This window comes from Botryllus schlosseri, chromosome 10, assembly GCF_051294905.1.
Source record: "Botryllus schlosseri isolate E-star chromosome 10, Bs_hap1, whole genome shotgun sequence".
Classification (NCBI taxonomy): Eukaryota; Metazoa; Chordata; class Ascidiacea; order Stolidobranchia; family Styelidae; genus Botryllus; species Botryllus schlosseri.
The window spans coordinates 11,551,280-11,566,169 of NC_137245.1; the positions used below are offsets into that span (position 1 = coordinate 11,551,280).

Genomic DNA, 14,890 nt, shown 5'->3' on the forward strand with positions numbered 1-14,890 from the left:
AATTTCGCTCGCGTGCAAACGACAAACCAACTCAGCAGGAGATTGCGTGCTGTGCAGACGACTCTTGTTAATTGGCAACACGCTTCTCGCTAATTGGCAGCGCGTTACACTGATAATACGAAATTCTGGGCACGATGGCTGAAAGTGATGCGCGATTGGAAAAAAACATGAAGAAAGGTGTGATTTCAAGTTTTTTATCGAGGTAGAATTTTTCCAAGCGCGTTGTTCCCATGTATAATACGCACCCCCCGATTCTAAGGCAAAAAATCGTGAAAATTTTGCGTATTATACATGGAAAATTACCATAAGTATGGTAGTACAATTTAACATTATGCAGGAAAACACCTAATTTACATACATGAGGTCAAAATTTGGTCAAAATTTAGTTTTTCAAGGTAAAAAAATGTCAAAATTTTGATTTTTAGGTCAAAATCTTTCTTTTTTTAGATAAAAAAATCGCCGTAATAATGACATTTTCAGAATCAGATTTGTTACCTAGTGTTATCATGGTGAAGTATATTAGGAAATACTTTATTCAGGTCACTACAGTAATTAGATTGTTACTACGCATTTCCTCAATATTTTTATGATGTTTCTTGAGACATCCATGGGCAGTTGTCCCATGCCGTTTCCGTAATTTGCCCAATGCCCACCTTTGTTTTAAGCCAAGTCGACCTTTGTAATAGTTGTTTACATTGATTTCCACTATCTGCGGGTGGACTACACAATCTGATTCACGAAGCTCTTCATGCTTGAAATCAGCAAGTATACTTTGACTCGTTGCATCCCTAGTATTGCTGTTGACAGTCCTTATCAGTTCTTTCAAATTGAATTCTGTTATAAAGAGATTACAACACTCATCCTCATGAATTTGTGAAATGAGGTCAGATTGGCCTTTGAAGATAAAACGTGATCAATATGTATGCACCTTGGTTTGTATTCTTTCTTTCGCCATAGAAATTGTTGGTCTGATGTGCTGCTACAGTAACAGGGCTTTCATTGAATGTCAGGTTGGCTTCAGCACATTCAGCCAATGTTGCAGTTCCTGCTGTGTACACAAATATTGAAATTAACATTCTCTGTTGATTACATCTGAAAGCAGACTAGAGATACTAGAGTGCCGTTATATCAGGGATCAAAACTCAAAATGCGCAGACTTTTATTTTTACACAAGGTGGCCAGCCGAAGAAGGGAAGGGTTTCAATAATAAAGGAGGAGTAGTATCAATTTATTAGGGTCAAGTACATGCGTCAATGCCGATAATACATGGATCAGAAAAGCTTCCTCGTGTTGACGAACTTAAGCATATGAGTATGCGTACGTTTGCCAGCGAGTGCGGCAGTGCCGTCAATTAGCGATTTCTCGATCTTCCTTGAATACCACATGCGTGAACAAAAAATGATCAAGTCTATTATGGAATCTGTTGTGTAATGGCACCGATTTCAGGTGATTCAGGCCTGTCTCATCTTTTGATAACTCGGCCTTAATACACATCTTCTGATGTTTTAATGTTAGCGCTAATCAATTACGCCCATCCGAGTATGTTCAAAACCTATTGCCCAGATTCAAGTTCTATTTAACGTTGTCAGTCAGTAGCCAGTATAGCACAACAATCGCATGAATGGAGATAGCAGGCAAATCATGCAAGGCCTGTAGCAGACGCGATAGTTCAGGTCAGCGGTTAAAGCGTGCAGGCCTACGCGGACGAGCTGAATCAAACCAACAATGATAGAGCATTGCAGATGTCAATGACCCAATTTCGCACGTATGAATAACAATCTCAGTGGGAGATTGTGTGTTGCAGTACTGTACACAGTGGATTCTCGCTGATTGGCAGTACGCAGTCACGATAATACGAATTATTGAATTGGCATTTAATATGACGGGGTTTCGAGATTGTAAAGAGAAACTCCCTGGCTACACGGCACACGCCAAGGTACCAGCAACGGACTGATCGATATCAGCCCGAGGCCTTCATTGTTAGCATGGAGTGGCGCGCGAATTCCTTGTTTCAGAAAGGATCCATCACTATTGAATATAAATATACATCTTAACAATGACACTATACTTTACGTGATCTTATTGGGTTAAGTTGTAGTATATAATTGGAGTTTGGAATGCTCAAAGGATCGGCTGAATCAGCCGGTTATGCTTGGCACTTATCAGATGCTGACTGTAAATTGAATTCACTTGTAAGTGTTGTTGAAGTCCTTAATGATGAGACAGAGAGAGGTATAAAAGTAAGCACAGACTATGCTGGAATGACCAGAAAAAAGACAATTTGCTTGTAGAATAGCATGTCCCGTATTACAATTGTGAATATACGATATTCTTTTGAATTCTATACTAGTTGCTTACGATTATCCCTGAAGAGTGTCAGCCGAAAATATTCGGGTTCATTTTAATATGTATATACCATTCAATTGTACATTGAAGCTTTTCAAAAGATATTGGAAATCCTCAAACGTACTAGACTGGTGGCTCTCTAGCTGAGGAGCTCGTGGAAGATTCGAAAGGTATCAATTGAGTGTTTAATAACGACAATAATCTTTATTTTATTCATAGCGTTGTACGCCGATTCTCAAATTTGACTTATAGTTTGGAACGACCAGAATAGCTATCTTTGACCAGAGTGCAAACAAAAGTTACTGTGTGATCAAGTATTTCCTTATATGACCAAGTATGCAATGCATAAAATGTTGCGAATTTGATCATCAAAGCTTTGAAATAGAGTTTCTCACTCCGTTAAAGTGCAGAGAGAGATATTTATTAATTGGTCCAATCGAAAAGAAAATCACACTGGCGTATGAAAATCAACATCAAATGAACTTGACAGTGCAGGACAGTTTGCGATCGATATGACTCTGGGTAGGGTCCACTAGTCTGATCACACCCTGCATTCAGCAAATACAGATGACATTTAGACATTTGGTTTTAATTGGTAGGGATAAATATCGTAATTCAATACAGCATGATAGAGTCAGTGAAAATTAGGGTGGGATAAGGTGGTCAATAGGGTGGAGTGAAAAATGGAAAATTTGGAATTTTAAAACGGACACTTGATATGTGGTGCCAAATTTGAAAAAAATAATTTCCATAATAATTTTGGGCTCGTGTACCCTCTAGTGGTCGTGCAATTGCACCGAACTAGCCAAAAAGATCTAATTTCGCTATATATTGATGACCGCTTCCGCTAGAAAGCTGATTTTGGGCTCAAAAGATGCGGAAGTAATAAGTTTCTATCTCACTTCCACAGAACTTTGTCTTAAAAGTGAACAGAAAAAAAGTTACAAGCAAATTATTGATTTTTAGACCATTTTTCGGTAAAATTAGGCACTGTAGCAGTGGTACGAGGCCAAAAGCGTGTAGTGATCGATCTTATGACAGACAACTCCATATTGGAAACACTTAAATTGCTAATCCATATTGAAAACACAAATACATCAATTCTATATTGAAAAAAGATATATTTCGAAGATGGTTTCACTACCAGAGTATTTAGTCTGCACAAATTTTGAAATCTTGTTTCGTATTAAAGGATTTCATCAGCTTTCGAGACTTCAGTTTTTGTCTGATTAGGCCATCTCTACGTTTAAATCCCGGCACATGGGCAGATGCTTTGGTCACCACTTTAACGTCTCTATCCACTGCCTGGTTGTGCCAAGGATGTTTGAGGTGATGACCTTAGATTTTCCACCTCGAGATATGGCGAGTTTTCGATTGCTGGTGGCTGTTCCATATCTTTTGATTCAAGTTGACAATTTAGTGGTATGATTTGGCCTTGATGTTCATAATTGGGATTTTAAACAATCTGATTCTAGTGTCAACGTTGTTTTTAGGTTTCGTTTCATTAACATATCCTCCTTCAAAGTCGCTAATTGGAATCTGGTTTTCTGTTTGATCTGCTGATGGCTGTAATCTTGCAAGTCTTCCAAGGCCTTCATCATCATCACAGAGCATTCCCAAAAAACAATATCCGGATGTGCAAAATATGCTTTTCGTTGTAGCAAAGGTAGTGCAAGGTTGCGAATTCGTGTATCACAAAGCTTTGTAATATGGGAAACTATGTTGCAAGTTTTTAGCACAATCAACAATGGAATTGTGCCTTTTTATTTCAAACCATGACAGAAAATAAACCTCCATGCAGAATTGAGCAAGACGATTCAGATTGCTCTGTCGCACATAGAAACTCAAAATTTGGCATGTTCTATGTGCGACAGAGTCATCCATCAGGTAATCTGAACTATCTTACTCAATTCTGCATGGAGGTTTATTTTCTGTCATGGTTTGAAATAAAAGGCACAATTCCATTGTTGATGGTGCTAAAAACTTCTGCAACATAGTTTTCCATGTTACAAAAGCTTTCTGATACACGAATTCGTTACCTTGCACTATCTTTGCTACAACGAAAGGCATGTTTTGCACATTGTGAATGCTCGGTGATAATGATGAAGGCCTCAGAAGACTTGCAAGACTACAACTATGAGCACATCAAACAGAATACCAGATTCCAATTGGCGACTTTGAAGGAGGATATGTTAATGAACCGAAACCTAAAAACAACGTTGACACTAGAATCAGATTGTTCGAAATCCCAATTATAAACATCAAGGTCAAATCATACCACCAATTTGTCAACTTGCATCTAAAAGATGTGGAACATCCACTAGCAATCAAAAACTTTTCATATCTCGAGCTGAAAATCTAAGGCCATCGCCATTAAGGATAAATCATCCTTGGCACAACCAGGCAGTGGAAAGGGACGTGAAAGTGGTGACCGAAGCATACGCTCATTGCCCATGTATGGCGATTTGAACGTAGAGATGGCCTAATCAGACAAAAACTGAAATCTCGAAAGCTGATGAAATCCTTTAATAGGAAACAAGATTTTGAAGTTTGTGCAGCCTAATACTCTGGTAGTGAAACCATCTTCGAAATATATCTTTTTTCAATATAGAATTGATGTTTTTGTTTTCAATATAGATTTGCAATTTATGTGAGCACTTTCAATTTGGAGTTGTCAGTCATAAGATCAATCACTACAAGCTTTTGGCATCATATCCACTGCTTCAGTGCCTAATTTTACCTAAAACAGCCTAAAAATCAATAATTTGCTTGTAACTTTTTTTCTGTTCATTTTCAAGACAAAGTTCTGTGAAAGTGAGATAGAAACTTGTTGCTTCCGCATCTTTTAAGCCTAAAACCAGCTTCCTAGCATAAGCGGTAGTCAATATATAGCGAAATTAGCTATTTTTGGCTCGTTCGGTGCAATTGCACGACCACTAGAGGGTGCACGAGCCTCAAATTATTATAGAAATTATTTTTTTGATATTTGGCACCACATATCAAGTGTCCGTTTTGAAATTCAAAATTTTCCATTTTTCACTCCACCCTAGTGGTCAAGTAAAAGGAGATGTGATGGAAAAATTATATTTCAAGAAATGGTACGGAAGATTCCGCATGGATGTCGGTATGGAGTTCAAGATAACAGGACCAGCATAGTGAATTGACTTCTTCGTGAGGTTGCCGGTCGGAGGCTGTATATGGGTGTTACTCTTTGATGCAAATCTAGTATTGTGGGAGTGGACATTTTGAGCAAGAACAAAGAAATGGTTAAATACAGTCTGCGGCAAGTCGTTGGAAAAGTATTGGTACATGACTTTATGACTTCAAATATACTAACACCATCAAGCACATGGCACGGTTTAGCAGGGTTCTAATTTTGGAACAATATGAAGTACAAGCATTCCCCCACACAATTATACCATACTGGAGATAGGAGTAAAAAAGCAAGAGGTGAATTGTCCTAAGAACAGACCTAGGAGCTATGTGCTTGAGTCAGGTCATTACACCAGCACATCTAGAAAGCTGAGTTATGGTACGAAAAAAACGTGGTTTCCATGACATATTACACACAGTGATGATTCAAAGATATTTCACCAAGTCACAGAGGGAAATATAATTGTTGTTTAGATTCACAGTCTCTCTTAGGTATGCTCATTGCTCAATGAATATAGTAAAATCGTGATTGTGGCGCTTCTCACATCTTCAGCACTGTTCCCTCCAAGCTGCGCGCGTGGGCAATTGTACAGTGCCGACACGAGATAGCCGAAGTGATGACCTTTTTTTAGTCGTTACGCACTGTTGTTGCGTAGTGGATTCGTGAGTGCGCGCAGACTCATGAGAAATTAGAGGGAACATTGATCTTTGTTTTTGATTCAGGCCAATAAGGGTTATAATAGGGAATTCTTATGATAAAATAGTCGATTATCACGGAATGAAACTGCAGCAGAAGCAGTGAATTTGTGGCAGGTAAAAAGTAGTCAAATGAATGGCTGATACGGAAATCCAGTTGGAAACATGCTCAATCCATGGCGACATTTCTTAATTTGAAAATGCAAGTTGAATTTGCTGCTGAACAGAGGTGGTCATTTAGAGGTCATCGTTCAGAGGTGGTCAATTAGTCATTGTATGTATCCGAGCAGAAGTAGAAGTAAGCGATTTACAAGTAAGTAATAAAGTAAGTATTCTAGGCCGAGTTTTGCATAATAAAACTGCAAGGCCATTGCTTACGGTGAGGATGATGTTGCTAACACAGGATAGTTACCGTTACCATATTTACATTCAATGAAATGGAACATGTAGAAATTTCAATCTACATTATTTCGCACCTGAGTACTTCTGTTTCACACAATTTCTGAGATCTTTTTGGCGGTTGTCATAAGGGATTATCGCCAACGTAAGGGCATTTACCGAAGCACCTTTAGTCCAAATTTCGAAAAGATAGCTTTATTGGTTTTAAAATTGCGGGTGTGTGCCCTATTTTCGAGATTTTTTCTGCATAATTGTAAATTTCATGGAGTTTGCCCTGTGCTTAGTGGACACTGGATACTTTAAATATTATTGAGGATTGTCAACCATTCCTGGAAAAGACAGCCTTCCCACCATGCTAACCGTCAGACACACAGACCTCCTTCCCTATTTGGGCCCAAGGCATTATCGTAGGAGGCACATTATACCAATTTTCCGGAAGCTGGACCTAATTACAGCAATTTCATATTTTATAAAACAAAACTGGACCTTCCCCCTCAATTTATGAATTTTAGTTTTGACCATAGTTTTATGAGGTGGCTTATTGCTTCATTTTCTCAAGTTTGCAATATAATATTCTATTGTATTACCAAATTAGCAGCAGAGCTGGTCGAAAAAGTGCGCACTGCTACTCAAGCGTCTGTAGAAGTAATAGTATGGATTTCCACTTAATTATGACTATAAGTAGCGATTCTAAGACACAACAAAACTATTTCAGGTAGAAGTAGGCAATGATAGGTCTGTGAAAAGTATACAAGTAATTTCAAAAAGTAGATTTGACCGAGTGATCGCACACAGGTGAACAAATGTGGTTACTTTCGAAGTTGCATGATGTATGACTAACGTGATCACAAATAGGAGCAACACTCGAAAACATATTCAGTTACCATGATACAGGGACTATTTCATGTGATTCTTACAATAATTCCTCTCATAAAAGTGATGCAAACTCTCAAAACTACTTTCTAGTTTTCAAAAGTCAAACTGAGAAAAGTAGGTAAGTGGTTTCGCCTATAGAACTGTGCAAGCAGAAGTTTAAAATATAGCCTCTTGGGTAAGTAGTGAAAGTAGGCAAGACCAACTCAAGTACTCCGAAAAAGTAGAACTTTGGAGCGAAAGTGGCCCATCCTATAAGTTGGCATTTCAGGAATCATAATAAGCAATGTCGGGTCTGGTGTAAAACGATCAATGATCATGACGACATACCATGAACACTATAAAACAATGACTACACTGAGTGCAAGATTTGACAAGAAGGCGAATATAAAAGAAATAGAAAAATGGTCATCAACCAACATCATGTCACCGCTCAGTCCTTGGTTCTGATGGGGGTGACTAGAAAAGGGTCAACACCTTCAGCCAAACCTCAACATAATGATCGAATTGCACAAGTGATGAATATTTTTAGTTATAACTTTGCCAATTACTATTATGCTTGGACAAGATGGCATTCCCCCACCGATGACGGGTAGGCCCCTCCCCTATCCTGGGCTCAGTGTCATTACATAAAGACCAGATCCAGGACGATTTCCAGGAAGAAAATGAAAAGAGCGAGGAAGCCTATAAAAAGAATAAACATCAAACACTGCTACATTGGGCCGCGGCATTCTATCTGTTCATTACATCGCATAATACATTGTCTCTTCTGAGGGGGGTAAAACAACCGAGAATGCCACGGTCATAATTTGGATTCCCTAATTTTTGTTATACGTCGACCTTTTTACCACATTTTCAAGCGGCACCCCTGAGCAGTCCAATTGATACACTAGTGCAAGGGTCTGCAACCTACGGCCCGCGGGCCAAGCGAAATGGTCCGGCCCGCGACATCATAATTAGTTATCACAAGAATACAGCCCGCCGTTTCATGAGTTTCAATCTGCAGTGCAGCACTGCTTGGAAAGAATGCGGCATATCTACGATATAAGTAGCCTACATTGGATTAGTCTACCGTTACGCCATAAAACGAAGGTGGTTAAAGTAGGAGATGGAGATTGTCTGTAGAGTAGACTACATCAGTAGGCTACTTATCAATCGGGCGTATCTCGCAACCAAAGGTGTACCATACTTTTTAAAGGGTTTACCACTCTGATGGGCTGTGACAATAAAGGTGTCCTTCCTCTGCTTGCTGGAACCAATCAATCGTTGAGTTATATTTTTCATCTGAACTAGTCATACACAATGTGCAATGCGATAAGACACAATGCGATGTCATGAACAGATAGGAGGGCAGATAGGAGGAGGTCGAACGACACGCAGTTGCGATCCTATCATTCTAACATCCACCTTGGCCTAGAATGCCCGATGTCACAGTTCTTTTCGATGTTGATCTTGTTGAAGCCGCGGCCCTTTCTACTAGTTCTTCCCATGCCTAGTGAGTGCTTTCTTTCTTCTCTCGAATATTTTTCTGGGCTTTTTTGTCGTCGTAAGAACGACGACGGCGGGGGAAGAGGAGCCCAGATAAACCTCCGATGGGAATCAAGTCGGGCCGCCAGATTGGTAGGCGCTTATCGTCACCACTATACGCTATGCCCCCCGCCAAATACGCTTGGAACATCTCAGATGCAATGACAAAATCTCAAAACGTACACAGTTTAATTATAAATAACTAGCCTCCGTAGGTTAGTTACTTATAGTTAAATTCACCAGAAGGCATTGTGCGCCAAGACAACAAACCTGAATAGTGTTTTGGCCACAATGATGAACTGTTTATATGATTTGGTCTCACAAACTGAATCACACGCCAGATAAATTATTTTGCATTTATTTTGCGTTGTTGTTTATTTTGCGTTGTTGAAGTGTAAATAAATGTGTTTTGTTAATGGTATGATTGAGATTGCACCAATGTAGGATAATACACCGAAGTGAGCATAAAATATAGCATTATAAAATTTCCGGCCCGCGAAAAAGTTGTACACTCGAAATTTGGCCTGTGACTACCAAAAGGTTGCCGACCCCTGCACTAGTGTGTTGCGTCACACCGGTTGAGAACCAGTGCGCTAGCCCAGGTTTGGTGGTCCTTGGTAACGCGATCCAATTGCCACACGTGAACTGGTCCACAGAGACAAAAAAGTTGAGGATCACCACGACAATAACAGGACGTGATTGCATGAGAGGCTTCAATTGATAAATGTCATATATTTAACCGTCAACTTACTGATCATCTTGCCATCATCCATATTGTGAATCCCATCAGACAATGACCCTTCATCATATTTCGGTATTTTTGCAGGTATTTCATCTGAGGAGCTTTGTCCTAAACAAAACAATTGCGTAACGCAAACAAATTGAACATCACATTCTTCAGTTCTTACCTGTATCTATACAGTTTCGAACAGTAAGTCTGATTTTTCCAAAATCTTTGACATCGGCAAAATCCAAATCAATAAAATCACCCAACTCCTTCGTATAATACTGAATTTCGAACGGGCAGTTCCTAATTTCATTTTTGAAGACTCTCTCGATCGCGGCTTTGATCTCTGATTTGTCAGTCACGTTTATGACCTTCATGGTTTTGTAAGTAACTAACAACTTCATAATGCAATTCTGAAAGAGTTTGTTTTACGTTAGGGTCAGGATACATTACCATTTCAAGGATGTTTTGACATTATAAGCAGTATAACGCAGGGCAAATGTTTCTATAATGTTAAACTTGTGTCATCCGACTCCAAAAGTTACTTGTACGATTCACTGCGTATATCTTCCTTTCAACGGACCGGCATCCACAGCAGTGGAACGGCATGTTGAATGACATACAACACAACACAACACAATCTGTCTCATACACACGTATTCCAATATCACACGGACAACCGTCTTGTTTCTGTCTCCACCACTTGCAATTTTTTGGGCCAATCATCACAAAGTCAAAATGTCGTGAATGAATATCTCCGAAATAAATAAATGAATGAATGAATATTTACGTTGTATGTATCACGCAAATATATATGTACGTATTTCACAACAGGGCATGGGTATGGAAGTGTGGTATGGTATGAAATGAAATTTCAGTATGGAATATAGTATGGTATCGTATGCAACTTTCCTAAGTATGGTATGGAATGTCTTTTCCATACTTCCATACTTTTTCCATACTTAGACAGTTTTGTCAGAATCAAGACGATGATCCTACTTTCGATTTGTCAAATTTATTACATACCTCAAAAAATCGATCATTGTCTATGTTTACGGTATATCTCAAATTGCGATTGATGACTCACCCACCCCGGTCCTCAACATCTATTTGAAGACAACAAAGTTGCACAACGCTCATGAGAAGGAATATGATATTAAGGATAATTATTCCAATCTAAATATCATAAACATGTACGATATTTGACCGCTGTCGCATTACAACCTTCATTTAGCTATTAGTAACTTCCACTCCGTAATCTACCAAGGAAGTTTCAAAATCGCAGACTCTGAGAATGTGGAAGTGACATGAATGATTTATCCATTCATTGAACTGAAAATAATTTTCTGCGCTTTGGTAGGATGATACTGATACTGATCATCACACAATATCTATTCGACATATCCATCATTGTAATTCAAAAATATGTAGCTTGTCTCGGAGCGACGTTACGATTTGCTGGCCTGCAACACGCAATAAACTTCATGAAATCTGGTTATCTCTGATAAATGAATAGACACCCTGGTCCCTGATGTTGGCTAATGAAGCCAATGTGTGACCCACAGATTGAAGGAAAAAATGGACATTTGACCCGCTGTAACGAAATGATTGTAGTGATATTTATATTCTAAGATATATCCTAATGCAGTGGTTTCTAACCAGTTGGGAATTTAGGGGCTTCTGGTCGGGAATAGACTCATTTAAAAAAAGAATCCTCGTTTATCAAACGTCTATATGAAATCTCTGATATTTAGTGCCTATTGGCTCATATGAAATTCAGCAATTTGTAGTATCAGTAGAGCCCGACCGATTGCACTGGTCAACAAAAAAAACTTTTTTTTAGTGCCAAAGATATTTTCATGGTTTCTAGGTATGTTTGGGCTGCTGAGTCCGAAAATGACATCCGTTTCTCTGAATTTGCTCTACTTTCTGAGATATTTTTTATTTTTTTATTATTTTATTTCATCATCACAAGTAGAATACTTGGAATTACGAAGATTTAGAATATTCTCAGCGATCTATGCCTCACTCTGAGGAAGAACCCGACTCAAAGACAAAAACTGCCCTCGAAGTGGAGCTTGAATAAAATATTACCGTACAAGAGAGAAAGAATTACTATCGTATTTTAGCCAACAAGATGAAAATTTTTACAGCAAAGACATCGGAGATCTCTTACTGAAAATGGAGGTATATGATTGATTATCGTGCTTTGACAGCTTACTAACTGAAATTTGAGCGTTACTGAACGTAGTGCTTGGGCTTTGACGGCACCTGTTTTTGATTAACAAAAATATGTTGTTTACTGCTAATATCAACTAATTTTTATAATTTTTACTTGATTTTCAAGGCTCTCTGTGATAACGATTGCGTCTTCAACGATATCGCTTCAGAAATAGAACAATACTGTATGCACACAATTGAAGAGACAGATGTGAACTCATCGAAGTTGTAGATTATAAAGTGAAATTTACCTATGCCAAAATTTGGGTATTTTGAGCACTTTTATAAACAAAAATATGGAATATCTCCAAGAATAGGGTCTATTCGGAAAAACTAATGTTATTTTCGGATTCAGCGACCTAAAATTACCCCGAAACCGTTTAAGCTTTCTTGGCACGAAAATGCGTGTTGACCAGTGTTATCGGTTCGCCGATAATATCGAGTCGATATAACACTTATAAAGAATTATCGATATCGGCCATTGGAGGTAAAAAAATATCAGCAATTTCATGACGTCATAACATGATGGTAGGAAGTATGAAAGCTGTAATACTTGACTGGGAATATTGCTATACTTCATATAGCTGACAGTTTCAAGATGTCCATATGCAGCCTTTCTAGTTTATTTCATGTTCAAGTAGCTGTAAAGCTGTTGAAATAAATGGTCTGTAATAAATCCCACGCAATACACAGTACGAGTGTGACTACAGTTTTATTGCAAGCTAATAGGTAATAACCCCAATCCCACTATGATCTGAAAGGATAAAGAAATTCAGCAAACAACGTAAAGCTCCCGCGTAAGCGTGAAGCCTGGCGACTACAAGCGAAGTGCGACGTCTGTCACGGTCGACTAGTGTTCAATTCTAATGAGCCATAATTGCGGAAATAAACATATTAGAGCAAACAAAAGTTGAGATATATCAGTCTGAAGTTCAGAAAATGCGCCTTTGGAGGTAGATTCCACCTTGTTTGAATATTGGCCGAATAGCCTATATCGGTGTTATCGGTGAAGGTGTCAGGTATCGGTTTTATTGGTGTCGGCCCAAAAATCCAATATCGGTCGGGCTCTAATTATCAATGCCTCCAATTAGCGATAATCGACTGGGCAGCGGCACGATATCTCCCACTTATACGTTTTTATTCAGTCGTATGCGAAATGGTGTGATTGAAATCACTTGATTCGTTATAATAGGAATTCATATGTATATGAATATGAATTCAGGGGCGATAGCCGGACTCGTTACAGATGAAATGACTTTTTTTTTCAAGTTACAGTAGCGTGCGAAGGTGTGGCTTTTGGCTGTATATGAATATGTATTCAGGGGAGATTGCGGACTCTCTAATTAATAGCATAGCCGGACTCATTACAGATGAAATGATTTTTTTTTTCAAGTTACAGTAGCGTGCGAAGGTGTGGCTTTTGGCTGTATATGAATATGTATTCAGGGGAGATTGCGGACTCTCTAATTAATAGCATAGCCGGACTCATTACAGATGAAATGATTTTTTTTTTCAAGTTACAGTAGCGTGCGAAGGTGTGGCTTTTGGCTGTATATGAATATGTATTCAGGGGAGATCGCGGACTCGCCAATCAATAGCATAGCCGGACTCGTTACAGATAAAATGACATATTTTTTTTCAAGTTACAGTAGCGTGCAAAGGTGTTGCTTTTGGCGGCTTATATCTACCATACACATAAGTTCGTCAACAGCTGGAAGTTTATCTGGCCCATGCATTATTTTTTTACATCTGTTAATTGATGCTACCTCGCTACATTCGGAAATATTTCAAACTCTTCTTATTTTTCTGTCGGCTTACACATACATTTGACGTAGACGCAACATTGCGTTTACGGTTGCCAGCTCACTACTCGCTGCTCATTAATCTCATTGGGTGCTGTTCAATTCTGGGGGTCTTAACTTTCACCAATAGCAAGTCTTTACAAAACAAGTCTTTCCGAATTTTATTGGAGGGAGCAATTTTAAAGGGTGGAAATATAGATTTCGGGTTGTGAGGAATAAACAAAAGGCTGGAAACCAGTCTTCTAATTTCACAATGCTTTTGGTTTATGTAATTTTATAGATGATGTTACTGCTAGCAGTGCATTACCACACTAGATTTACATGCCATGAGATTCTGTAGTGATTTCCAAATAATCTCGTGTGTAGTACATATTATACATTCCGTCTTCGATGATTAGGCAACATACATTGCTTATGACATATAATATAAAATAAAGAAACTGGCGATATCATTGGTGCATCAGGGCTTTTTAAATGGATAATTTCGTGCAAAATAATTAGAATAAAAACACCACAACATTTCCACATATAAAAAATAGAATATCACTTGAGAAGTTGCGCAAGTTGCAAAAGTATGGAAAAAGTATCAAATATGGTATGGGAGAATGATGCTATGGTATGGAACGATTTGATGGGTATGGAGTATGGAAGATTCCCATTCCATTCCATACCATCCCATGCCTGTTTCACAATACACATATTATATCACATAACATGTCCTGTCGAGTTATCATTTCCTGTCTGACGTTTTAAGACACTACATAGACTTCAATCTGCATATCATACCCAAAAAGTTGTTACCAATATATGTTTCATTTCCTGTGTCATATTTCACGATACTGACTTTATTGTATGTGTTATTTAAAATTACCAAGATAATTATCAAAATATAGGCTATATCGTAATAAGCAGTTACATTCCGTAAATTTTAAGATATGAGTTATAATAGTGATTCGCTCATAGATCCCATCACTGATGGGTCATAGAGACCAAAATATATGAGGTAATTACACAACCAATGCCTTCTTCCTTGCGCTGTCACGGGCAATGACAATTGACTTCAGTTCACTCGGAAGCCTTACACGGCCTCATAAGTAGGATTCAATTTGAATCAAGTTGAATCATGACTCGAGTCATGACACAATCC

General features: G+C 38.5%; 1 protein-coding gene across 1 annotated transcript; it reads right to left on the reverse strand.

Annotated features, from left to right (window-relative positions):
- Window positions 1-535: 535 nt before the first annotated feature.
- Window positions 536-10,133, reverse strand: LOC145448723 (uncharacterized). The gene is made up of 4 exons (XM_080327185.1): window positions 9,903-10,133; window positions 9,746-9,844; window positions 929-1,048; window positions 536-834 (listed from the first exon to the last, which is right to left on the reverse strand). Exons 1-4 carry the CDS (start codon window positions 10,123-10,125, stop codon window positions 536-538), a joined length of 741 nt encoding a protein of 246 aa, XP_080183311.1. The 5' UTR covers window positions 10,126-10,133.
- Window positions 10,134-14,890: the final 4,757 nt, after the last annotated feature.